Genomic DNA, 27984 nt, shown 5'->3' with positions numbered 1-27984 from the left:
TACTCCTCTGAGGAGTCATTGTGTTGTGGATGAATAAGAGGCCACCTGGGAGTAGCTAATAGCCCCTGATAGATTGTCAGTCCAAATGTCAGTTGCCCAGTACACACACACACATGTGCGCACTCACACGAGCGCACACAGACATTCACAGCACACACACAGAGTCCTGTCAGTCATGTCTCCTTGTTTCCCCCGGCTCTTTAAAGACACGGCTCCGGTGACTGACTGACTGACTGTCTGACAGGAGAGATCCGGTGTTAAGGTCAGCCGGCTTAATTACTGAGAACTAGAATCGGGCTAATTGAAATCTTGGCTTCCAGTAAATGGCCGTGATTGGCAATGGCTGAGACAATAATAAACTGTAGAGCAATTATGTGCTTTAGGCTCCAGTGTACAGTCAGATACTGTATAATTCATGATTAGGTAAAAGTTGTGGGTGTGTCTGTTTGAACGACTTAGAGCGGGGGGGGGGAACTTGGGTCCAAATATAAAGTTGTAAAGTTCTACGTAATTTACATCCATACATTTTCGAGAAGGTTCACCACTCTTCCAAGTCTTCTTCATTTGTGGATAATGGCTCTCACCGTGGTTCGCTGGAGTCCCAAAGCCTTAGAAATGGCTTTGTAACCCTTTCCAGACTGATACATGTCAATTACTTTGTTTCTCATCTGTTTTTGAATTTCTTGAGATCGCGGCATGATGTGTTGCTTTTTGAGATCTTTTAGCCTACTTCACTTTGTCAGACAGGTTCTATTTAAGTGATTTCTTGATTCAACAGGTCTGGCAGTAATCAGGCCTGGGTGTGGCTAGTGAAATTGAACTCAGCTTTCCAAAAAATGTGGTTAATCACAGTTCATTCATGATTTATCAAGGGGGGGCAATTACTTTTTCACATAGGGCCAGGTAGGTTTGGATAGCTTTTTTTCCCTTAATAAATGAAATCATCATTTAAAAACTGCATTTTGTATTTACTCGGGTTATCTTTGTGTAATATTAAAATTTGTTTGATGATCTGAAACATTTAAGTGTGACAAATATGCAAAAAAATAAGAAACCAGGAAGGGGGCAAATACTTTTTCACAGAACTGTATATCAGTTTGAACTGAGGCTAGCTACTTGCCCCATCTGATGAGACAGCAGCGCGATGCTAAATCTCAAAGCAGGTCAGCTGAGGTCTAGTTTGTCTCCATGGGTTTGCCCTGCGATACCCTGGTTATCTGTCCAGCGTGTACACCACTTCTCGCCCAATGCCAGCTGGGACCTACCCTGTGACCCTCAGAGGATAAGCGGTACAGATGACTTGTGTCATATTCTGCTACTGGAAACTTTGGTATACACATCTGTAAATTCAATGGCAACCTCAAATAGGTGGAACTGACGTTTGAATTAGCCCATATACTCACAAAGACAGTTGTGACAACAGATGCACTTTTTAAATGTGAGTAGACACAAAGTGAACTGTGGCCTCACAGAGGAGTATATAGTATATAGTTTTGCTCTAGTGCAGAACTATTGGACTGCAATATATTATACCAGTGTTGATTTTATTACAGTTTTTCCCCCTGGGTCAGTCCTGAATGACAGAAACAGGTTTGTTTGCAGGTGCACACATTACACTGCAGCTCCTAATACAGCAGCCGCCTCACGCTTTAGTTCCCATGATTGTATGACCAGACTTGACCTGCAGTCTCTCCAGATTCACAGATGACAAACCCAGCGAGCGATGTGTGTGGATTTCATTTTGGGTCTCGTATAAAGAGGACAGTGTTCGCACAGCAGTTCCCATGATTAGGAGACCAGGCTTTTCTATGAGCTGTGAAATTATCTGGATCGCTCTCAGTGGAAACACTGAAGTGGGAGCACATCCAAATGAAACAGTGGGGTATTGGGAAGGCTCCGTCAACAAGGGAGTGTAGGGTTACACATCTGCTCTGACCTCAGGGGGTTCTTAACTGTTACTGTTGAGCAGCACACGCACACACACACACACACACACACACACACACACACACACACACACACACACACACACACATATGGGGGAGCAGCTTTGTCCCCAAAAAAACGTTGGTATTGCTTACACCTTTCACTATTATGGATTGTGGAAGGCTAGTTATGTGCATGTTTTATCGAGTGTGTGTCTGTATGTGTGTGCGTGTGTGTATACAGTATACCTCAGTGCATGTCTGCACTGCTCTCTTCGTTTCGCAGGTTCCTACACACTTCTACCAACACCTCCATGTGTGCAGCCCTCTTTTTGTGCACATGTAAGTGATTTGTAGAAGAGGGGCAGAGAGAGATGCATGATCTCGGGGAGTTATACTCTAACTGTGCGTCCTCAATGCTCAGTTCATTGTCCCACCCCAGGTAGATGAAATAGAATGCATTATTCCTGCCTACGAGGGGCTGGCTTTGAAGTAAGCGTTTGCATAATGAAAGCGGAGAGAATCAGGATTGTTATGCTGTATGGGTCTCTTGTGCTCTCCGTCGTTCTCTCTCTCTGTCAGTTTTTCTCTCTCTTTGTTTTTCTTTCTGTCACTCTTTCTTTGTTTCTCTCTCTTCTATTTGCACCTGCACTTTTACCCTCATTCACCACTCCCCCACACAGATACACTTGTACACACAGACACCTTCCCGTCCTGTGCTCTCGGTTTATCATGTCCATCTTTCCATTTTCTTTTTCGGGGCGTTTTGATTGATTGAAACCCGAGCTGTTAAAAGGCCACACACGCGCCTGTGAAGCCAGTGTCTCACGACCCGACGCTATGGTTCGATGGGCGAGTACCAGAATTAGCATCTCCTCGGCGAGGTTCAGAGCTAGGATTTCCCGTTAATGAGGCTCTCTGTGGTTGAGGAGGATAAAGTCACAAGGGATTCGGGGCGAGAAAAAAAAATGTATTCTGGGGAACATTTTTTACAATAGACTGCCGTCTAGATCAAATACATCGCAAGCACATGCAGGAACACATGCTCATCTGTCTTTTTCCACCACGTCTATCTTTATCTACTCTGTATGGATGACTCATGAATCGTTTTACCTCACGGTTTTCGAAGTGCAGCCTTGAACAAAGTTGAGAATTTGCTTTTAAAAACTGATTTTCCGTGATCCTTTTTGATTCGAGTGAATACAGTTATGTTTTCAGTTTGACGAAGCTCTGTCGCCTTTGATCCCCCACCTCCTCCTAGCATTGTCCCCTCCCTCCTCTTAAGTCTCTCACTCCAGCTGAATGAAGTCGGCCCACTGCCTTTGATTTCCTCCATCACAGCGGAATGACTCCTCATGTTTGATGTAATTGCCTCAGATGTCTATGGCATCACATTTGATATGCCATCCCACAAGGGTGCAAGTCCCAGTGGATGTGCTTTATTGTACTCGCCTATTTGATTTTACGCAGGAGGTGAACGTCCACAGAGGTTTGTCGGCAATAGACTCAGCTGGACAAAAAAAGGTGTTGCTGAACTGTTGCTGATTCCCAGCAGAATAGAGAGTATTTGATTTTCCATTGATTCTCATTCGAAGAGCGATTGCCCAAAGCTTTAGTGAGGTAGTTTGTCAGGTGGAATGAAATGTTACTCATTCTATTTGACCTCGCTATTGGATTTTTTTAAAGTCTTGCCTCCAGGCTCAAGGCTCATGCAAAACATATTTTGACTCCAAATTGAATCTAAATTTGACTCTTGAATTTGACCTACCAGTTTCCTGTAAAACCTCTTCACACCCTGACTAGTGACTCATTTCAAGTTCAGAATCTGTTTGATGTCAGCTCAGAGCTTAAACTGTGTCTCTTCAAGTGTGAACATCATGATATTTCTTATATTGAACTCATCTGCTCCAGTTGGCTCAGATTCACAGCAAATATATGGAAATGCACTCATTTCAGAAGAACGGATCAATTTAAAGGAATAGCGTGTCATTTTGGGGAAATGCATTTGCTCAATTTGAGAGTTGAGTTACTGGAGTTGAGAAGATTGATACCACACCTATCTAAACTATTCTTATGAAGCTAAAGTCAGCCAGCACCTCAAAAGCTCACAAATTATAACTTTTAGCTGCAAAAATTACTTGTTGTAACAAGCTGCAAGTTTATGAAAAAACTTTTAAAAATAAAAAAAACTGTAAAAGTCTCCACCAAACCTTTTACAAAATGATACACACTAATGGCCTCACTAATTGGTATCTACTCATTAAAATAAAAAGAAGGAAATCTGGTAACTCTGATGACATTAAGATTCACAGAGCACTGAGGAAAAACAATGGATGTGTTGAATTAAGAATTGGTTTTATTTTATTGTGAAAGCTGTAAGGACATTTCTAACCTACAGCGCTTTGTTCAAAACTCTTTGGGTGAAGCTGGACATTGTAATATCAAGATATAATCCTGGTTCATCCCATGTGGTGAATGTTGCATTGGCTCATATTGAGAAGTGACACAGTATCCCAGTAAGTGATTCCCAACCAAGGCTTCTACAGGTGGTACTAGCATTAAAGTATTGATTGATTCATTCATTATTAGTATGAGTGTAATCTTGACTGAACGGCTGTGGCTCAGGAGGGTCGAATGTGGGTGATAGAATAAGTGCTGCATATAGAAGCGCTGTATGAATGTGCGTGTGAATGTGTCTTGTACTGTAAAGCACTGATTGAGTGGAAAATGGAAAAGAATGAAAAAGCGCTCAATATAAATACAGTCAATTTAATCCATTTATAACCAATTAAAAAAGACCAATCCTAATAATCAACAATCTAAATATGAATATATCTAGTGGAAACATGGATGCCCAGAGAGATAAAGAGGACTTATAGCTCACCTGATGTGGGAGAAGACAAAGAACCATTGGGAACCACTAGTCTGTGTCACCACACTAAAGATGTGAGTATTGTTCGACTATGTTTAACTTGTGTCTTTGATCTTTCCAGAGGACCAGCTGCCCTCAGGGTTCCCCACCATAGACATGGGTCCCCAGCTGAAAGTGGTGGAGCGTTCTCGGACGGCCACCATGCTCTGTGCCGCTAGCGGTAATCCTGACCCAGAAATTACCTGGTTCAAGGATTTCCTGCCAGTCAACACGTCCAATAACAATGGACGAATCAAACAGCTCCGCTCAGGTAACCATCGCTTTTATCCTTCTGCTCTTTCCCCTTTTTTCCTTGAATCCCTGCTTTTATTTCCATCTTACGGTATTTTTCCTCCCTTCTACTTTGCTTTTATCCCTCTTACAATATCCACTACTTCTTATCCTCCCTCCGCCTTTTCCCAGCCAATACATTTTTTATTTCTCTGTTCCCACAAAGTTTTCTGTTATTTTTGTCCTCGTTCACCCCTTTTACTTATTGCTGTTCCACACCGTGGTTACTGGCTGTGTTTCTCAGCTGCCCCCCTCTCCTCTTCGCTGCTGCTGCCGCTGCCGTGCTATGATTTGACTGTGTGCGGTTGCCAACCCCTTCTGAACTCTTCGGGGCCTTTAAGAGTGAACTCCCCATCTTTACTCCAAACTCTCTGAGGTCTTCCAGTGCATATATCACCATCACAAGCGGTTTAATTTTTCACTCACTAAAAACATTATTAAATATTTGTGACGACACGCATCAGTGCGCTCCGTGTCTCCAGTCACATCTCGTCAACTTTCCCCCCTGACAGATTTTAGAAGGTAAACCAAGGTGATGGTGGTATGTGCTGGGGGAATGTCCTCCCTAAAACAGCTCACTGCTGTGACTAAGCAATCAAATAACCTTTTGTTCTTTTCCTGATTTCCTGGAAAGCGTGTCTTGGGTGGGTGTGAAATTAACTCACAGACGTTTCTTGTGAAAAGACATTGACAGAATTTGTGGAATTCAAAAGAAAGGATAACTTGGGTAAAAAAAAAACACTCAATCAAGCCACTCCATCCATTTCGATCAGTTTTTTTTCTATAGCCACAGTGGTCCCTTGTCTCTCTGCTTCCAGAGTCCGACCTCTGGACCCAAACCCCCCCTCTTTCTCTTGTGATTGGACCCAACTCTCTGGCTTCTTTACAGATAACAACCTCTTGGCTTCTGTCCCTGTTTTGGCTCTACCCTCAATACCTTGCTAAGACTCCCTTTTTGACCTTTATTTTACAAAAAAAAAAGTACCAGGATTTATAGAAAAAAAGTTAAATCTTAAAATGTCAAATATTTTAGCCTTGCTTCTTCTGTGTGATAATTTCAAACTAGTTGACTTTTCACAACTTTTTCTGTGTAGATAATGGATTTCCATGACTCGTATTGTCTTGGAGTCCAGTGCTCTTTCAAGCTGTTTCTTCTGACTCAACTCCTCTGTGTAACTAAGCGTCCGATTATAATGCCATGTCTATGCTGTTTCTTTTCTCTCTGTATCTTTTTTAACCACAGAGTCCTTTGGTAAGTGCTGCTGTTCCAAGGCCCACACCCTCACTGCCCACTTTTCTGTATACTGTTCACTAATGTTACTGCTATACTGTTACTGCTGCTGCTACTGCTGCTGCTCACCTTTACACACGTTGAGGTGTTATTAAAATGCATGGCATGCATTTGACTAACAGTCACATGCAAAGATCATATAAGGCACACACATATTTATATAAGGAGAAATACACTCTCAACTCTGCAGGCACTCATATATTATTATAGTTAAAGAAAGATGCAGCAAATGTGCATACACACACACATGGACATGCATACACACGTACAACAACTCACACAAACACATCTCTGTCACCCTTGAGGTAGTTGGCCTCACCCTCACCTGTGCACCTGTAGCCTCTCCACACCCAATGAAATGCAATAACTTTCTCCTCACACTCGCCTATTTACTTTTTCCACTCCCGCACTTATTCAATTATTCTGTCCCTCACTCACTCACTCACTCACTTGGTCATTCACTCACCCACTTACTCTGTCCGCTCGGCTGTATAGAGTTACCAGTCTATAAGCCGTCCACAGTAGACGGCTGTTAGGTAGGAGCCTCTATAAGGAAATCAATAGCTACCAGGTTTCGCACTTGTATAAGTTCACCTTATGGTGCTTGGGTTAGAGTTTGGTTACTGTAGTGTAGATATAGTGGTTTGGAGTGAAATACAGTTTGACAAGTTGTAGGCGAGTAATGCAGAAAATCCACTCTTCAATTCTCTTACACTTAAAGTTAATGTTATAGATAATCTTGTGATATTCAGTAATTTTGCTTTAAAGTAATTAAACCAGGATTTATTCCTTTTACCGTGCATTACGTGTCAGAGGTCACTAATAGGTGGGCCGTGGTCTGAATCTGGATCCAGCCGACGTCCTATCCAGACCCAGACTCAGACCCTCTCACATGACGCCACTCAGCCAATCAAATCTGTGAATTCCGATAAGCATTCCCTCAGTTTTTAATGAGATAAACACAGACTCTGAATGATAATGCTTGATGTGCGGGACTTTTGCTTGAGGACATATTTTCTCTATCTGGACCTCTCTGAGTTTTAATTGAATACCTCTGGCTCAGTTTTCCTGTGAGACTCATGTCTCTTAATCGATGAGCCATTGACAGAAAATTACTTTGAAACACATCAATTAATCATTGAAAAAAATTTTCATGCAAAAACAAAACATCTCTGGTTCCAGCTCCTTTAATGTGAATCACTGCTGCTTTTCTGTTTTCTACCTTTGTAAGGTTTTTACTTAGTGGCTGTTTGTTTGAAAAAAACAAGCTATTTTGTTTGCGATTTGTAACAATCACATTGACTTCTGGGAAAGTGTGATCAATTTCAACTACCCTCTGATACGTTATTGACTAAATGATTTACTGGGGGGGAAAAAAACAGGCATATCAAACACTAATGAAAACAAATTGTAGGTACAGCTGAGACACCGGAGCGTGGTTTATGTTTTCTAATACCTGGTATTTTGCCTTCATCACTGAAACCGTCAATTGTAAAAAATATAAGAACAAAACAAAGCACTTCTTGTGGCTGTACTGTATTCTGTGTTTTACAGAAAGTGTCTTGTCTCCGTCCTCTACGGCAAAGCTCCTCTTACAGTTTGTCTGCAGATGGTCGGTTTAAGATGTTGAATCCACAAACACACCCTTTGATTCTGAGGGGCTGCAGCGTCGGCTTGACATTTACTGTGGATGTTTAAGATTGTTGACATCACTCTGCTGCCAGACGCGGTTGAGGCCCAGTTGGAGGGATTTGGACTTGATGCCACATTGTCTACCTTTATCCAGTTAATCTAGAACAGAGGTCACTAATAGGTGGGCTGCTGTCGAGATCCCGAACCAGACACCAATCTTTCCGGACCTCGATCTATATAACCGATAAATCATTGAGAATTGTCAAGTTTTGACGCACTGGTTCAGTGGCCCAATAAACTCACAGACCAGTTGCATGTGTTGTAAATCAGCTCACTTGATACCACTCAGCTAATCAAATCTGCGAATGATGCGTACCGACCAGATTCTGTAGAAAGACCTGGACAGACAAGAGAAAGACGGATTAGACGATAAGCTAGTAAAAGAAAAACAAGAAATGTAACTTCCAATTAAGAGTAGACAGGGAAAACAGAAAAAAATCTCTGAAATTTACAACTTTTTTCTTATAATATTACAACTTTACTCTCGTAAATCTAGACGTTTTGGTCAAGATGATTTAGAAAAAGCACTAAATACAAATACAGTTTTGGCTTCATGTTTTAAAAAGTATTGAAGTGTTGAAGGGTGGATTTTTCCTTTAGATCTATGATGATTCGCGTTTCAGGACTTAAATCGATGCAGCGTTCTACTCGTAGGATTACACCTTGTTTTGATCCACATGGCGGACAAGAGCAGGTTAAGGCTGAGGGCAGTTCAGAGTCGACTCACCCCGAGTTAGAGAGCCAGCTGAGAGCAGAGCAGACACTCTACCCTACTCCTACAGCCACATCTGCCCCTGCTGCAAGTCAATGAAGTCCAATCAATAACCCATCTCCTTATAGCTCTGTCACTATTTGCCCCCCCACTCTCTCTCTCTCTCTTCTCTCTCTCTGTCTCTGCTCTCTCCTCCTCTCTCTCTCTCTCTCTCTCTCTCTCTCTCTCTCTCTCTCTCTCTCTCTCTCTCTCTCTCTCTCTCTCTCTCTCTCTCTCTCTCTCTCTCTCTCTCTCTCTCTCTCTCTCTCTCTCTCTCTCTCTCTCTCTCTCTCTCTATCTCTCTCTCTCTCTCTCTCTCTGGCTTATTCTGTCTCTTTCTTTTTTATTGCCTCTTCCTCCTCTTGGTCTCTAAGGATCTATATTTTTGAATCTCCTCTCTCTAATTTGATTATTTTACCCTCCCCCACAATCCCCAACCCCTATCTCCATCCCGTAATCCCCCCCCCCTTCTGTGGTACTAACATTTTCTTCTTCTTTTCCTTCTCTAATCTCGTGCATTCATTGCCCAATCAGGTGGCACGCCCATACGAGGTAAGACCGCTGGGAGGATCGACATGACACGGGTGGCCCGATTCCTTTTCAACCCCTGGTTCCTGCTTGTCTCACAGATCTTAAAAAAAAGCAGCTCTGGATGGGTTCATCAATATTGGTTTTTATTTTAGTCGCAAAGACTCAGCCATATTGATCACACCCGTCCAGCTTCTTTAGATCCAGGCCATAGGTACAAGAGGGGGGGGAATTGGAATTGAGCAAGCAATTCATTACACTATGACTTTTAATCACTTCCCCTTCTTCTCGCCTTTCATCCTCTCTTCATCCTTTCATTTTTCCATCTCAGCCTCAATGCTCACTCGGTAACACAGAAATCCATCGCTTTCCTCCTCGGCATATTGTGATCTCTCTTTTGTATTCATCCGTTTAACATCATTGAGCTTTTTACAAATCTAAAGCATGGTGTGTTTATGACTTTATTTTCTTTTTTTTTGTTGCTTAGTTCGAGATAACTATCAATCTTACTTCTGTTAGTTTTTGTTTTATTTTATTAAAATTTTCTATGACCTGGTTTTCTTTTTTTTCTTTTTTTCTTGCGGGTCTTGACCTGAACTTGGCCCGGCCTTCTACCTTGTCTAAATTTGCCCAGTCAAACGTCCCAGTTTTGTTTTCCCTCCCAGCTGTTATTCGCTCAGCCTGAAAAGTCCAGATGGCGAAGACTCAGACACACTTGCAGACATTAGTGTGCTTACACACACACACAAGCACACAAACCTGCAGCTCCCTCACACACACATTTCTTCATGGTTTTTTACCATCGCTTCCTCTTTTCTATCTCATTACCGATAAAAAGCCCCAGACAACCACTTTTTCGATAAAGTTTTTATGGGCGCTTTTTTGCCTTATCCCACCCCATCTTGAAAGAACCTCTGGTTGACTTTTTTGACAGTTTTTCTATTTTCAGGGAGCGAGAAAGCACCAGTCCCTTCCCAAGGCTTTCCGTATGTCGTTCCATTTTTTTGTACCTGTTGGCCTTGATGGAGGTCGGTTGATGTCTTTACCGCCTCATTGTTTTAAAATTACATCACACTCCTGATCCCATTGGTGGATCCGAAAAGGGTTATTGCCATGGCAATATCTTAATCCTTGAAAACTGAAAATTTGCTCCCTGATATAACTTGCAATCTCGATTTTCAGCAAAGAATATTCCAAATACTGTATTTGTGTCTGGATTCCTCCACGTTTTGGCTGCTCGGTTTGTTCTTTTCTGCCTTTGCATGAAGACTACATTCTGATTTTTGTAGGCTTTGTATCAGTGCCTTTTTTCTTTTCTTTTTTCTTTTTTTTTTGTCTTCTCATTTCTAAATCAGGAAGCTGACCCATGTTTTAGGCAGCGTCTTGCTGACATTCGTAGAAACGTCATAATGTCTCCCTATAGACTTGGATCCCTTTTTCAGCCCCTCTTTGTTCTTCATACAGAGTTCAGCTTTGTTTTTGCTGAAAACTCAGATTCACTTACCCTTTACTGCAGTTTTTTTTTTCTTTTTGTACCATTGATATCTTGCTATATTGACGTAGTAATCTGATGTCGTCCAGTTTTGTGTGATTGCTCTTTCTTCCTCTCCGTCTCTGTGCCTCTCTCTCCCTTCTCTATCTCCTCTACTCTTCCTCTCCGTCCCTCCATCCCTCCAGGTGCCCTCCAGATAGAGATGAGCGAGGAGTCAGACCAGGGGAAGTATGAGTGTGTTGCCACCAACAGCGACGGGACACGCTATTCCACCCCAGCTAACCTCTATGTCAGAGGTAAGAGGGGGATAACAAAAACAGACGGTCCAATTAGAGCATGTAGATTTATGCAGGCATCTTTTCATAGGTTTTTTATCTTCTTTAAGGAATATGTGTTGATCGGATTATTGTGATGCTAACGAAGCCTTCTGTGATTTATAACTCTTCAGCTTTAGAGTCATAAAACAGGATGGCTTTTTAAATGAGAGCTCTTTTACATCACGTTAAGGCTGCAGCTGACTGTTTCACTCAGGCTATTAATCTCTCTGCTCTCGCTTCTTAGCCTTTAGACCTCGGAGAAAAACCAAATCATTGTCTGGTTAAGACTTGTGCTTCTCCCCAAATCTGACAGGCATCTCGCTTCCTCGGGCGCCTTTTACCCTCACACACAAATACAGAAACAGACACATACACACACTCATACCCACCAAATGTTTGAATCTTAGAGACATTTTAATTCTCCAGGCCTTTTGCTCTGTTGTCTGCCCTTCAACTCCCCCCTCCACACACACACACACCACACGCACACACACACACACACACACACACACACACACACACACACACACACACACACACACACGTACACACACACACACACACACATACACACACGTACACACAAAGCTTTAAACAGTGTAGCATGCTTTTCTGACTCCGACATCACTGCCAAGGATACGAAACAATAACACACATACACAACTGGATGCACCCACAAATATACACACATTGATATCATACACTATGTATATATATATATATATTTGTTTACACACGTACACATGAACCACAAACAGCACAGAGTCAGTGATGTGTAGGGCGAGTCAAATCGTGCTGCTCAGTAAGTGTTTGACAGGCGGTGTGTGGAGGCAGCCGCCGGTGGAAGGCTTTCACCAACACACTGGCCATTTACCGCCTCTGTTTTTTTTCTTTCTTTCTCTTTTCTGTCTTCTCTCTACTCTTTGCTTCCTCCTCTGTCTCTTGTCACCTTGCCATGCTCCTTTGTCTAACTTGTTTTTTCTCCCTGTCTCTTCTCTGATATTTTTCCGTTTTCCCTCCTCCTCCATTGTCTCCTCCCGCTGTGCTCTGTCCTACCTCCCTCTGCAGAGCTGCGAGAAGGTTGGTACTGTAAAGACGTGTGTGGCTCTTTTGAGTCTCTCTCCTGAGTATTTTCTTTTTCTTCCATTAAACTACCACTTGTGTTTGTGTGTCTTTGCTGTTTTATGTGTGGTGCTGCAGGTTTTAAACCTGCCTGTGCAGTTTACTCCTTGAAGACGTACTGTACCCTGCGTTCTTCTTTTCTCCCTTTTCCCCCCTAGAGTGCATGTGTGTTTGCTGTGAGTTTTGTTGTGAGCATCTTTTGTGTTTCAGTTCATAAAATATTTAATGGAGCACACCTAAAAACAACATGAATAAAACATTTTGATATCACATGCTCCCTTGTGGTGATGTATCAGACTGTCTGAATGCTCGCAGTCTTCTTTTAATGCCATAAAACTTCATCTCAGACACAATGAAAAAACAAATAATAATCATCCTGCAGCAGCACATAGACTCTGATTGCTCTGCATTCTGCTGCACTTACCGAGCAACATCATGAATTTCTAATCGTCTCTCTCCGTCTGCCTTCTCCCCGGTTCAGTGCGTCGCGTCCCCCCTCGCTTCTCAATCCTGCCGGCAGACAGCGAGATCATGCCAGGGGGGAACATCAACATCACCTGCGTGGCAGTGGGCTCCCCCATGCCCTACGTGAAGTGGATGCTGGGAGCCGAAGACCTGACTCCCGAGGACGACATGCCCATCGGCCGCAACGTTCTGGAGCTGACGGACATACGCCAGTCCAACAATTACACGTGTGTCGCCATGTCGACGCTTGGCGTGATTGAGGTGGTGGCGCAGATTACTGTGAAAGGTGGGTAAATGGGCATATGGGTGGGGGGGGGAGGGCCTGGTCTCGGTTCAAGTGAGGCTTTGGTTGAAACTTTATTCAAAAGAGCAAAGTATTTTTAAGGGTTAGGACAAAAGAAAAAAAGAAAAGTATGACGAGTAAGTAAAGTAATTCCCTTTCATGACTGCTCTAATTATACATACTCTGAATATGTGAATAATGAAGTGAGTAAATAATAAATAGCCTACTCAGAAGATGAAAAAAGTAAAATTCTGTTTGTTACAGTATTTTAGAATGATGGAGAAAACTTTTCTTGGAATGTAAGAAAGGGAAAGATATTTGGTTTTTTGTTGTTATTTTGGGGGGAAACTTTAATATTTAATTCAATAAGAAAACAGCCTTCTATCTCCACTTTTTATATTTAATGCTTGCAATAAACACTTTTTCTCTCTAACTTGTTTTCTATGGTATGACCCATTTTGATGTTATCACCATGCCAGGATTCAGTTTTTCAGTATACACAGATTTTAATTTGGAATAAATGTAAAGCGAGTTCAAACTCCCTTTGAAGTGATAGATAAGAAGTGACAGGATTTAGTTTTGTCCGGCGGTCAAACTAATTTAGTAGCTAATTGTTTTTCAAGGGGTTTAACTGTTGTATAGAGATTACGGTCATGGCATCATTCTGATTCTGAGTTCATCATTTAGTTTTTTTCTCCATCTTTTTCAATCAGTACGAGTTAGGGATATAAAGGGATCGTGTGTGACATTTTTATCTTTCTCCCTGTCTCCGTCTTAGCTCTGCCGAGGGCTCCTGGGAGCCCTGTGGTGACGGAGAGAACTGCAACCAGCATCACACTCACCTGGGATTCTGGCAATGCTGAGCCCGTCTCCTACTACATCATACAGGTGCAACTGCAACTTAAAACACACGCAAATAGACATAACACACGCAAATGGAGAAATATCTTTTTCAATTTGACAACACGGTTAATAAAAAACACGCAGCAAATACTCATAACACTACCAAATCCTCCCAAAACAACAAAATACTCGAGACTCAATGAAATACTCACAAAATACAACTGAATACTAACAACACAACCAAATACTCACTCTCAACCAAATCCTCTCAACTCAACGAAATACTCACAACACTACAAGACAAGATTTTTAGTTCCCCCTGGAAACAATTCCCTTGTGTTGTCAGTATTTGGTTGTGTTGTGAGTATTTAGTACATTGGTCAGTATATACAGTGTGTTTTTTATTTGTTGCGCATGTGTTGTCAAATTGATGAAGTTGTTTCTACTTTTGCATGTGTTGTTAATTTGGTTTCTTATTAACAACTTAAATCACTAGGTCATGCTGTGAATGAAAATAGCCTCTTGTTTTTCCTGATAGAAATAAAATTGCCCAAATTGCTCAAATGCAATTTCGGTGTATTTGCCCAAAAGGAGTACTGAATTGAGATGTCAAAATGAACCATGAACTGCTTAAACAGCAGAGACTGAATATTTCATTCACAAAAAACAAGATTTCTACCTTAAATATGTTTTGCATGAATCCTGGTTTGTAAATAAGAGCATTGTGTATTTGAGTTTCTTGGTGTATTACTGTAATGTGTATACACGTATATAGAGCTATAAGTAGAGTTACAAAGATCTCTAATGCAGCTTCAAATACACATATTCTTTCTCTCTCTCTTCTTCCCCTTCAGCACCGTGCCAAAGGCTCTGAGGATCCCTACAAAGAGATCGATGGCATTGCCACGACACGCTACAGCGTGGGCGGCCTCAGCCCTTACTCCCACTATGACTTTCGCGTGGCAGCCGTTAACACCATTGCCAAGGCCCCGCCAGCGACGTGGTGGAGGCTCGCACGGCCGAGCAGGCCCCTCCTCACCCCCCCGACAGGTTCGGATGATGATGCTTTAAATTCACAAAGATGAGGTTTTCCTGGTACAGTAATAAAATGTGGTTTTCAAAGAATGCAGTCTGAAAACAAGTTGCCTTTATTGTTCAGCGCTTGTATCAATCTGCAATAATTGTTTTCAAATGGAAGAACTTCACCTCAAGCTCGGCTGTTATACAATATAATTAGCTGCCTATTATTTTGAGTGATAGTGCAGTGGGTTACATAAATCCTGGTTTCAGCATGTCATTTTCTAACTGTAGCCTCCAGTTGCTTTTGGTTCTCAAAAACCTATTTCCACAAAACCTTCTCCAGTAAGAATACTGTATGTCAGTATATCATCAGAGGGTTGATGAAGTTCTCCCTGTTTGTCCTGCAGGTCCGGGGTCGTATGCTGAGCACAACCACAGCAATCATCCACTGGGACGAACCAGAGGAACCTAACGGACAGGTGGTCGGTTACCGAGTGTACTACACCTCAGACAACACGCTGTCAGTCAACCAGGTGTGTATCTGTGTGTGTGCATGCTTCCTTTTGTTTTGTTGCTACTTCTGATTGCTTTTGTTGCAACCGAGTGCATCTATGTGTTGACTTGCATTCATGTCTGCGTTTGTGCAGTGGGAGAAACAGATGGTGCGCAGCGCCAACTTCATCACCATCCAGGGTTTGACCCCCAACAAGACGTATTACATCAGAGTGCTGGCCTTCACCTCTGTAGGAGACGGACCCCTTTCCCAGGATCTGCAGATTATAGCCAAGACTGGAGGTAGGAGAAATGTTTGGACTCATCCTCCTGCAAGCATCGAGCAAGAGTAAAAGACAGAAAATACATATGTGATGTCTTTACTCCTTTTTCTCCCTATACAACTCTACAGTTCCATCCCAACCTTCAGAATTTAAGGGTGAGGCCAAGTCTGAGACCAGTATCCTGTTGTCCTGGGTGGCCCACCCCAAGGTGCCCTGACAACCAGATCACAGGGTATGAACTGGTCTACAGACGAGCCGACGACTCAGAGGAGGTAAGAATAAAGTGTGGGACATCATTTATCACTTTTGATTGGTGGCTGGGAGGACTGTTTGGCTGGGCTAATAAATTCCTGTGTGGTCAGATGGATGATAACAGATTAAAAGGATAGATGTGAGACTGGACGGATGGTCGCGCATACGAAAGATAAATTGATGTTGATATCAAAAGTCAACTGAAAAGTCAACTGAAAAGTCAACGGTGCTTTTTAAACATCTTGTAGGTGATGCAAACTTTTTCCTTTGGTTTCTCTCACACACTGACTTCTCCCTGTTGTCTTCAGAAGAAAATGAGCTTTGAGCCGACCACCTCCCACCTGCTGAAGAACCTGAAGCGTTCTCCACCTACACCTTCCAGCTGGCCGCCAAAAGCAAGCACGGGATCGGGGCGTATACCAACGAAGTGTCCATGGACACGCCGCAGACGCGTAGGTCGAACTGCACATGGTGCTGTGTGCGAGTGTGTGTGTGTGTGCGTGAGTTCGAGAGAGAGAGGTTTCAATTGTGACAACGCGAAAATGACAAATTACGCAAAAAATACAAAAGAACCACAAACTAATGTTATACAACATTTTTGCATTGTCACAAAAGGGGCCATAATGAATCCAGACTTTATCTGACCTCAGATTTGATACCAGCAAATAACTGACACCAGATTACACCGAGAACTTATTGTTTCAGCAAATGCATTTGCAAACCTATTATGACCGAGAGCCAAACGTGATTTGCTGGTTATCAACCTGAGGTCTGTGAGAGATTCAGTAAGAACAAGGTAAGCGAGCGGTTGTGGATCAAGCTCTGAGGCTTGGGTAGGCTGTAAGGACAAGTAAGTTATGTGAAGGTATGTCCGTGTGTTAAAGGTTAGTCAGTGTTGTGTTACTGCCTCTCTTTAAGCCATTCATCGTTTTTCATTAATCAACCAGAGCAGAAGTTTGCGCCCATCATTAAGTATCTTTGTTCGGGCATCTTGCCTTCTAGTCGCAGGGTCATTTTTTCGTGTGTGTCTTCAGTTCTCCAGTGTTTTGTTTTCATTTTATGTTTCTTTGTCTTTTGTTCTCTGTCTCTCGTCTGCTCAATTTCATCCCCATTCCTCCACGGCAAACCTCACTCCCTCACTTCTCCACCCACCAATAACGACACGCACACACACAACCAAATAACATTGACCCGAACAATCCCCCTTCCACTGCTGTGCTTCCTTGAAACTGGCCGATCAGTTCCATCGGCACCTCCCCAGGACATCACGTGCACCACTCCCAGTTCTACCAGCATCCTGGTAAGTTGGGCTCCGCCTCCCCTGGAGTTTCAGAACGGCATAATTACCGGATACTCCATCCAGTACTCGACCACGGAGGGCAACAAAACGTCCAAAAGGGTTGACGGTATCCCTCCGGAAAGTTCCCCCTGTCTCCTGGAAAACCTGGAGAAATGGACTGAGTACGGCATAACGATACGAGCGCAGACGGAAGCCGGGGACGGACCGGAAAGTTTACAGCTGCTTATCCGCACCGAGGAGGATGGTATGTTCCATAACAAACCCCATGCCTGTGTTACGATGGTCCGCCCCACTAACAATGGTCACTAACATAGCAGTAATGAGCTCAAACTAACCCCAACCTGCCTCCACTTGCCAGTTAAAGCATTGTGTCTATTCTTGAGCTGCAGTCTAAGCGGATGATGCATTGTCAGACCCTCCAGTTTTGGGAAACCTCTCCTTTATTCCTTCATATCCAGCAGAAACCACTGGAAAACCTCCTCCTGCTACACTCCTCCACCGCTGCTTTCTCTCACAACCCTTTTTTCTCCAGCAGCCATTTTTATCCTCTTTTTCATCAGCCTCTTTTCTCCCAAACCTTACCCTCTCTCCTACAATCTTTGGGAAAAGTGGTGGTTGGGATTTCCCCCGTTTTAGCATAACAATATTCCCCACTAACACAAATACCTCAACAACCCCTTTGGCTGTGGCTGTACCTTGGCCTTTCCTCACCTTGGCTTTTCTTACTGACTCTCCGCCCCCTCCAATTCCTCGACAACTATTTGACTATATCCTTGCTGACTTTTAATCAGTGTATTTTATTGTGCCTACAGCTATTTGTAAGATTCTCAGGGATTTTTATATATATATATATATATATATATATATATTCCTGGTTAATATCCCTTTATCACAAGCTCTCCACTAAGATTTTTTTTCTGACTCCAGCTTCCTAAGAGTGCTCATGCGTGGGTCGGTCAGATACAAAGAGGTGGCTGGAGTATTTTGTCCTTTCAGTATTTTATTTTTTTTTATTTTTATGAGAAGTGTGGTTCTTGGCAGCACAAGAGAGAGTTTCTTTTTTGTCTTTTGTGTTGATAACAGTATTTTCTCTCTGACTGCCTGCCACTGTTAATCTGCCCCTGGCAACAAATCCTTTTCTATCTGCCATTCTTATCTTTCTCTACATTTGCTTCTTATCCTCCACTGCTTTTTTCCTCCATGTTTTTCCTCAAGCACTCTCATTTTTTTTTTTGTCTACTATTTTGACTTTTTTCCAAGACATCAAGTTTTAGACTTTTTGGAGGGGTTGTATTTTTAACATTTTTCCAGCTTTTGAGTATTTTTTTATATCTGCCCCTAAACCAATCTATTTTTGATAAGGAAAAAAAAGGCCTTTACATTAGAGGATTGAGTTCCCATCATCTGTGACCCTTGACCTCTATCCCCAAAATGCATTTTTAGTTCCAAGTGGTCCTCCACGAGGGGTTGAGACAGAGACTGTGAACGCCTCGGCCATTAGGGTGAGATGGCGAGCACCGGCACCCGAGCGGCAGCACGGTCAGATCAGAGGCTACCAAGTCCACTTTGTGAGGATGAACTACGGCGAGCCTCAGGGACAGCCCTTCATCAAGGACATCCTCATGGAGGACTCGCAGGTAACACTAACATATACACTCTCTAATTAAAGGTCTAATAATACTCAAGGCATATTTTATTGTACCTTATTGCTTATTGTTAACTGTAGTTTAACTAAAGCAAAGACAAGAGTTTGCTGCCAACACATGGGCTTACATAAATATATCTTTCAGATGAGAGAGCCAGCATGTGGCCGTCTGGTTATTCCTGTAGATAAAATAAACATTTTGCCAGATTTTATTCTCTCACTTTTTGAGTTAGAAATGATAATTTAAATTGTTTAATTGATTGATTGGATTGAGTAAATAAATTAAAACTTAGGACTATTAGACTAGTAAACAGAGCAGCTCATCAACACATATAAAGCTCAATAAACCTGTAATATCTATTTTACTTACTCATTTCTTTATACTTCAGTTTTTGTCTGAACGCTATTTCTATTCTTTATGCCATTCAGCTAATCAGCTGTTGGCTGTAGCTTCACATCCAGTAACGTTCTGGCCTTTACATGGCAGCTGTCATTATTATATGTCTGTCCAGGATAGATAATAATGAACTATATCTACTTATAGGCTACCTCCACAATACTGCTGATCATTTCAAACTGGTCTATGTTCTACAGCTGTAAAACTCAGTGCATGCGACAATAGAAAAAAGAGAAATCAAGGTTAAGATTTTATCCCAAATATTAAGATTTGTGTGTTTCTCTCCTTTTTTGTCTTGTCTCTGTGCTGCACCACCGTTCAGTGGGAATACGATGACTCAACTGAATATGTGAGTAAAACCTTTAAGCTATCATTTAATACTAATAACAAAGCATGAAGAGTAGATGATACTTAAGAGACCGTAGCTTTAGAATCTCCCAGGACCAGAGCGAGGGCTTAAAATCAGAAGACCCAGCAGGGACCCAGTCCCTTTTTTTTTTTTAAATGAAGGACCCTGGGAAAGTACTAAAGATATGAGCAATTTGTGGATATTGATAATGTAAATTAGTTTTCAGTGTGTATTTAGTTAAATTACAGTTTGTGTGGGGAATGATAGCCTATATTTTGTTGAGGTTATTTAAGGGTTGTTTTGAATTCTGAGATGAAACCAAATCTCTTGTAAATGTCCCCAAAGCAGCTGCTAGGTGAGCAATGAACGAAAGACAAATAATTTTAAAATTCAATACCAGGCCTAAGAAAAAAGACCTGACTGTAAAAAAAAAAGGCACACAGACCAGCAACAGACCTGTGTCAGTGACCGGCAGCTGATTGCGTTTTGTTGTCCTGCAGAACGTCGTTCTTGGAGACCTGCAGGCAGACACTGGCTACTCAGTATCAGTGGGGGCTTACACTGCCAAAGGCGATGGTGCTCGCAGCAAACCTGTTACCGTCTGCACTGCCATGCCACGTAAGTGTGTCCACACAAAGTCTTGCACCAAAAACATAGAGCAACACACGCAAACACACATCTCTATTTAAGATAACCTGTACTGCATCCTTCCAGTTTCATGGTTATCTGTCCAGTTATTTTTGTGTAATGCTGCTAACTAACAGACAAACACACAAAGCAGATAAAAACATAACCTCCTTGGTCAGGTAATTGTTATTAAAGGCCATGAAATCGCTGAATTGGTTTATTTCTCACTCTATCACACCTTGTTCTGGTTATAAAAATCCACTTATTAACCATATTTTTGCAGTTTTGCTTGAGGTTATGAAATAATGTGCTTTGAAATGATTCCCTAATTAACTCTTCTTCATTATTCTCTCTGCCCTCACCCTCTGTTTCCCTCTCTAGTGCCTGAGAAGCCCAAACTGTTGGTGAGTGCCACTAATTCAGGTACTGCTCTCCTTCAGTGGCACCCTCCCCCAAACCCACCCACCCCGCTCCTCGGGTACCGCCTCACCTTTGGCCGCATAGATGTCCTCCCCTTCACGGTGGTGGAGTTCCCAACCAAGGAGAACCGCTACACAGCCCACGACATCCACAAGGGAGCAAACTATGTGTTCAAACTTTCTGTCCGAAACAAAATGGGCTACGGGGAGGAGGCGGAAAAGGAGGTTACTACCCCAGAGGACGCCCCAAGTGGATACCCAGAAAATATAAACTCTGATGAGGCCTCTGCCACCTTTCTCAGACTGACATGGAAATCAGTCCCTCTTATTGAGCAAAACGGGAAAATCACGCAGTACTCGGTACTGTATAAAGATATAAACAGTCGAGGGAACGCCTCTGAAGTTATGGTGCCCGCTCCAGGGTCGAGTGTGTTGTTGGAGGCTCTGAGTGCCGATACTGTGTATGATGTCAGGGCGTGCGCGTTCACAGCTGTCGGCCCTGGGCCGTACAGCCCTGGTGTCCAGTTTAGGACGCAGCGGCTGGACCAAGGTAGGACTCACACTCAAGCTGCTAACAACCCATCTTCATTGCTCAGGATCCAAGACATGTTTCCCTAACCGCACAACTGTGCACACATTGTCCCATTTTCACTCACACTCAGACACACAACGCCTGACGGCAACATCTTAAGTGTCCTTTTTCGTTGTCTTGTCACTGTAGTCTTAATCCCAACATCATTTTCCCAAATCAAGGTAAGAGTCTTGGGTTTTAGTGTCCCTGTCCAGTCACACTGTGTAAGAACAGATAGCTAACTTGAGACTGGCACTAGAGAATGATACGCAGGTAAGGCCGTTGTGTTTCAGCACAGAGATTAAATGAGACTGTGAAATGATATTCATGTTCTTTGTTTCTTTCTTCTATTTTTGTTGTACCTTAGTTTTTGCAACCAACTTCAGAGTAAAAGCAGCCATGAAGAACTCTGTCCTTCTCTCCTGGGAGATCCGAGACAAGAACCCCACACAGCCCTTCACTGTAAGTACATTCTGCACTTCACCGTGTTTAATATAGCTGATGAAGAAAAGAAATTCACTGGTGGTGAATAAAATTATTTACTTGATGAAACTCGGTTGTCCTTACTTGAGTATTGAGTTATTGCGATGTAGAGCTGTCAACAGAGACGATTTTTGGTCCAACGTTACACTTGAAGTATAATTGAAACATTCAGTATTTTACCATATGGGAGGGAGCAGATCACAAAGTCACTAGAAGTCATGTTAAGATTGTTTTTGTTATTTCCTCTGAATGAGACAAGCTTCATCTTCCCCCGACACAGTAGTGACTCCTAGCACAAAACATCAAATCGAATCTATTTCCAATTCTTTGACCTTACTTATGAAAGGCATTAAAAGATGTGTGAGTCGCAAATTCCCTGACAGTTATTAGATTACAAAGTGTAATTACAATAACGGGCAGGTCTCACATGTTGTAGCTACGATCAAGAAAAGCCAATGAAATGACATGTTCTACAATGATTCATGGTTATTTCAGCATAATAAATTGTATCATTTCCAATCATTTATGCCCATAGTTTTCTTAGTGTTTAGCTGCTGTTGCTAGAACTCAACTTTTCTTGAGGACTGGCACAGCCTGCAGAGACATGAAAGGATTATGCTCTTTCAACTGCTGTAAGGCTTTTTACTTTTATAGTAAATAGTTTGTAGTTTGCATTTACATGAAGCAGCACCTACAGCATGTTGGGGAGGCTTCATGCTAAAGTAGAATCCAATATGTAAATATATAAAACTGGGCGAAGTAAAGCAAAGGACAATGTTTGATAATCTTATAAATGCCTGGTCTTCTCTGTGGAGAATAAAAGCATCAATTGCTATAATCAGTTACAAACAGGAGCTGTTTCTGCTGTATTGTGTATTTAGCCTACGTAGCATTAAGTTTCTCTTTGTGATGTGACCCCCCCCCCCCCCCCCCCCCCTGTGTACAGATCCTGTACGGAAAGGGCCAGTCCGTCGAAGTGGATGGAAACAGACTCAGAAGCTGATCACTGGCCTGGAGCCCACACTCAGTACTCCTTTCTGCTCCACCAACCGGGCCAACAGCGCCGGGGGCCTGCAGCACCGCCGTCCCCGGCCACCACGGCCCCTGACATCCTCAAGACCAAGCCCACCGTGGTGGGGAAAACCAACGCAGACAGGCATGGTGACTGTGCAGCTGCCGACCGTGCAGACCACGGCTAAAGTCAGGTAGAGATGGAAGACAAGTGTGATGGATGTTAGTGAAAATGTGGTGTTTCATTTGATGAATAGGCGTGCGTGTGTTGTCGTCACATTGTTCTGTACCCTTTGATGTAATGTCACTATTTGCTACGAATGAGGCTCTTCATTTACTGTATCGGTCTATCAGGAGTGATCCATCTGAGTTGGCAGCAAAGCAATTAAGTCTGAGAACTCCCACTCTCGGCCAAAGGAAAGCACAAAGCTGATAATCTAATCTGCTTTTTATAACCAGGAACAAATATTGACACCAAGAGGAAGTGGTCCTTCAGAATCACTCAGCATTCAACTCACAGCCACTGTCCTGTAGTTTGTCTCCGTCGCCTCAGAAATGTGCTCTTTCATTTTCAGTATTTATACTGTTTAGATGACTTTGTCCAATACAGTCACACAAACTGTATGTTTTTGAAACTTGTTTTAAAAAAAACACATCTCTCTTCTCTAAAGCTATTTTTAGACATGAACTCTGGAAAATGTCCAGAAAATTGGGTACGGACATTTTCCAGAGTTTGCCTTTCACATATGAAGAAGAATATTGTCTGAGTCAGAGTCATTCACAGGCGAGGGGGGGGCCGCCCTGGTAGAGTATGCAGGAGGTGGGACATGACGTATCAATTCCACCGCGAAGATCACACGTCTTCGTTTACAGCACATCGACAACAGCATTGGCTTCTATCGTCAAAAAACTCTCACTTTCCAAGTTGACATCTTTGTCTGCGTCTTCTTTGTGTGGAAGATTTCTGCGTAATTTTCGAAAGCAGCTTAAAGTCTAAAATTGACAGATTCAAGCAAATATAGGTTTATTTTGTTTGATACAAGTTCACATTTTCACACATTGGATCTAAAGGAAAATACTCTCTACTGTAGCACACCACACAGTCAGCTCAGTGAACGCATTAGTGTCAACATGGAGCAGTGGAGTGAGTCATCTTGTGAGGTGGATGGTGGATTTTGGTGTCTGTGCCCTGACTGCAACTGAAAACTCCAGTGATATTAGTGTCTGTGTTTCACACACAGCTTCAGACATGGCTCCGTGTTCCAACACCAACCACAGTGTTTGACTTATGAGAAGATTGATTCCACTCTCGTGTTTGTACAGAAATATGAAGCATCTGCCAGCAGCCTGTTACCTTAGCCTGGCACTTGAAACAGCAAGCTCTGTCTGAAGGTAACCAAATCTGCCTTCAAGGTCAGTGATTAAACAACTAAATTAAGCAAACTAAATAAAAGAGATAAAGCCTTTATAGTGTCCCCCTCTGTTTGTAGTAGGCTATAAATGCTAAGATAAGAGAGACAGCTGGGGGTGTATTCACATTAACTGTACAAACATGAGATCAGTATCAATCTTCAGATCTAACTTTCAGGAAATAAGAGCTAGACAGAGACATGTGGACATGTGGACGGTAGCCGGAGATCAAACCAGCTGTAAGAGCCAAAATTAATATTCAGCCTGTGTTGGAAATTATTTATTTAGGCCACAAATATTTGTTTTGTTACGTCTTCCGGGTAATGGGTGCAGGGGTGGGATTTTAACTTTTTTTACCTGATCAGTTGTTTGGTGGGTGGTTGAGAAAGACAGGAGTGGGGCTTCAATATTTTCTGTTGACTGCCACGTTTGATTTCAGTTTAAATGAACACCATAAAACCTTTTTGAATGTGCCACAGTGATTAAGCCTGCTTAGCCTCTTAGCAGTAGTCACTGCACCACACAACACTAAGATTATTTGAGAACCTGCTCTACCTAACTGTTCCTCCGAATGTCAGAGCATTGGTGTTAAACGTTGAAGAAAGGACTAGTTGATGGTTTATTTCTTTGAGTCTGAAGTCAGTGCATGCATGCTGTGTTTCAGGGGTTACTACGTGGTGGTGTTGCCACTGAAGAAGCAGAGAGGGAAGTTCCTGAATCCCTGGGAGGAGCCTGATCAGATGAACATGGATGAGGTAAGACATGCAGGAGTGTGACACCAATAAATAGCTAAATAATGGTCATGCAATGGTAATGGTGATGTTGAGGGAAATAGAGATTATCAGAATTAAATATGATAAGGAAATGTGGAGGTATAGTCTTTTGGCTGAAGGTGACTGGCTAAGCATTGTCTGTTCAAAACACTATTTTCATTTCCCATCTAATTCCACTTCCTGCCATTTTCTCAAGTAGCAATTCGGTTGATGATTACATTTGCGCTCAGATGATAGCACTCCATAACGCCCATAAACTAAGGAATACAGTCACTAAAATTAAAATATTACAACTGCAGAAAAAAGGACTGAATTGCTTTTGATGTATCAGATAAATTCATTGTTGAATTGTAGTATCTATTAATGCTGCACTTTTTAAAAGCTGGCATGAATCAAAATAATTATATTGACTTCTACTAGCCCATCACCTTTCTGCTTCATCCTTCCTTTCTCCATGTCAACTTTTCAATTTCTCTCCACTCAGCTCCTAAAGGAGATCAACAGGACGAGTATCAGTCACGCCCTTCGCATCCGCAGACAGGCGGGCCAATCAGATCCCAGGGCCTATGTCACTGCCCACTTTAAGACCCTCCCCCTGGAGTTCACACTGGGTGACGGACGAAACTATGGTGACTTCCGCAACCGTCCACTGCAGAACGGACAGGAGTATGTGTTCTTTGTGCTCGCACTGCTCGACCTCTCCGAGAATGTGAGTAAAAACAAACACACACACACACACACATGTATTTCATCCATCTAAAGGCACTTCTGTCAAATTTATATTTGGAAACCATGTCTTCCTACAGACCATGTTTGCCACTAGCCCTTATTCTGACCCCGTCACCTCACTGGATGTGGACCCAAAGCCAATAGTTGATGAAGAGGAGGGGCTGCTGTGGGTGGTGGGTCCTGTGCTGGCTGTCATCTTCATCGTCTGCATTGTCATCGCCATTCTCCTGTTCAAGAGGTATGAACAAAGTCAAACTCACAGTCTTACACATGGGCCTTTGCTGCGTCCTTCAGCCTCCTGTGGAGAGAAACTAAAATGATCTGGATACAGACTCCTGTATAGCCGCCGGTGGAGGTAATCTACTGAACCTATTCTTTCTAAGCACCATTCATTTACACAAATTTATAAACAAAGGGCCCAGGTTGAAAAATATCAGAGTTACTCTTTAAATCCCAAACCTTTTGTCAGTGACTCAGACATCAGACAGGAGTAAGCAAGACAGAATGATGCGTCTCCATTATTTATGGAACATACACTGAACATTAAAGTATATTTATTGCTCCTCGGCGCTGACACAAAAGGGCAATTAACCTCCCAATCTGTTACTCATCATTGCTGAATTTAGCATTTTTAGAAGTTTCCTGTGTAGCTTGCTTTTAAATCTATACACAGGGAGCGAACAGGGCCGACAGCGGAAGATGCCATTATCACCCATCAGCATTATTCATGATAACGATCATCATGATAATCAGCTTCGTTAATGCACATGAATAATTGCTGTGGCTGATGTGGCGCAGCAAAACTGTCAACCTTGATGCTAATAATCTCAAGTTCATAAGCCCCGGTGTAACCTCTGGTGGTGTGCGCAGCCATTAATGTCTCACTTGTAGCTGAATTGCACTTTGTGATACGTCTGCAGCGTGTTATTATGGAGTGGATGTCACAGTGAGGGTGCGCTGGGCGATAATATGTAGGCAGTGTTTGTGTGGGGATTCAGTTATTTTCTCATTGTGATTTATATGCACGGCTCAGGAGGTTCTGTTTTATATATTTAACATACGGAATAAGGAAGTGATTATTTTTAATGAGAAGTATAGAAGGACTGATCGCTTCAGCTTTGTTTCAGCCCCTGATGTTTTTTGATTGGACACTAATGTTATTCATCCCTGTCTGTTCTTTTATCCGCCCCTGTCCCTGTTTGGATCCAGCCAACCTGACAGGTAAACAAACACTACTTATTAGCATTTTCTCTTCCCTAAAGGGGCATTTTCCTTAAAAAGCCTTTGCAAATAATACTTTGTGTAATAGATCCCAATAGAGCAAGGATTACCATTAAAAGGTTTCTTTAATGACTGCGTAGTAGCATAGAGTGTATTGGATAAATTGCGCACTGGAAGGTGTAAACGATTTAGCCAGTGCACTGGATAATTGATGCAGGCATATAAGCACATTGTAAATATTGAGGGTAATAAACAGTGGCCACTGCGCTGCAGGAGGTTTTTCACTTCAATTGCTTTTAATGTCACGTTTAACTCCAGAGGAGACTTTAAACAAAAACAGATACGCACCCCCCGTCAGACAGTGAGTCGGTCATTAACATAGAGAAAGCTGCAACGCTAAAGCAATTCCCTCTGAATCACAGCTATCCCTGTAAATGTTAAAGTAACTGTTTTACGTTTAACATTCATATTATGTGGGCAATTAATTACAACTAGTGCAGTGCCTGTTTGGAATTGGCTGTTTGTTTGGCCTGTGGTGATGCTGGCTGCAGATTTTCTTTGTGAAACTCTAAAAGTGACCTGCAGTCTTTCAGCCACAACAAGTAAAGACCTGCTGCTGGACTCAATCCACAGAACCCTGAAACTGCACCACCGCTGCTGCACAAAGAGCTGTTCATCTGTTCGTTCAAAGTTTGGTGAAGCTCGACTCAGTACACAGAACCCAGAACTGGAAAATCAATTGTTGTTGCTGTTGTCGTGATCAACAATGTCACTTAAGTTGATGTGTCCCAGCCGCTGCTGCTACAGCGCGCTGGTCTCGTGTTTATTCAAAGTTTATTCGTATTGAATGATTGAAAGTATCAGGTGTTCAAATCGCACCAAATTCAACACTGCACCTCGGGCCCTCAACAATACACATGCCAAGTGTGAAGCCGATAACATTAACAGTGTTGAGGTGAGCGTTTGACATACAGAGATTTCTGGGGTTATTGGATATATGCAAATGCTTAAGTTTACAAATCGCGTAGGTACATTTTTTCCATGCCGTAAAAGGTTGATTAATCAGGTTGAGGTGCATGTACGTTAATTC

At 42.5% G+C, this 27984-nt stretch overlaps 1 protein-coding gene and 1 long non-coding RNA gene across 2 annotated transcripts in view; one reads left to right on the top strand and one right to left on the bottom strand.

The window, feature by feature from the left end:
* ptprdb (protein tyrosine phosphatase receptor type Db) overlaps positions 1 to 27984 on the top strand; it is a 154556-nt gene that overhangs the window by 104445 nt on the left and 22127 nt on the right. The window contains 28 exon segments of the mRNA XM_034596202.1: positions 4919 to 5107; positions 6371 to 6379; positions 9396 to 9413; positions 11067 to 11177; positions 12267 to 12278; positions 12802 to 13071; positions 13847 to 13956; positions 14766 to 14975; positions 15339 to 15464; positions 15579 to 15726; positions 15836 to 15906; positions 15908 to 15979; positions 16268 to 16319; positions 16322 to 16411; positions 17201 to 17503; positions 18703 to 18896; positions 19624 to 19650; positions 20151 to 20268; positions 20659 to 21246; positions 21635 to 21729; positions 22697 to 22736; positions 22739 to 22833; positions 22836 to 22904; positions 22906 to 22955; positions 24836 to 24926; positions 25429 to 25653; positions 25751 to 25911; positions 26883 to 26894. Coding sequence (XP_034452093.1) covers positions 4919 to 5107; positions 6371 to 6379; positions 9396 to 9413; positions 11067 to 11177; positions 12267 to 12278; positions 12802 to 13071; positions 13847 to 13956; positions 14766 to 14975; positions 15339 to 15464; positions 15579 to 15726; positions 15836 to 15906; positions 15908 to 15979; positions 16268 to 16319; positions 16322 to 16411; positions 17201 to 17503; positions 18703 to 18896; positions 19624 to 19650; positions 20151 to 20268; positions 20659 to 21246; positions 21635 to 21729; positions 22697 to 22736; positions 22739 to 22833; positions 22836 to 22904; positions 22906 to 22955; positions 24836 to 24926; positions 25429 to 25653; positions 25751 to 25911; positions 26883 to 26894 — 3556 coding nt within the window.
* Positions 715 to 27613, bottom strand: LOC117768108. The gene is made up of 4 exons (XR_004615008.1): positions 27602 to 27613; positions 20640 to 20650; positions 11323 to 11329; positions 715 to 955 (listed from the first exon to the last, which is right to left on the bottom strand). It is a non-coding gene; the product is annotated as an uncharacterized LOC117768108 (long non-coding RNA).

This window comes from Hippoglossus hippoglossus, chromosome 1, assembly GCF_009819705.1.
Source record: "Hippoglossus hippoglossus isolate fHipHip1 chromosome 1, fHipHip1.pri, whole genome shotgun sequence".
Taxonomy (NCBI): Eukaryota; Metazoa; Chordata; class Actinopteri; order Pleuronectiformes; family Pleuronectidae; genus Hippoglossus; species Hippoglossus hippoglossus.
Note: the sequence above shows the minus strand (reverse complement) of the source record. Positions and strands in the feature narration are given on the sequence as shown.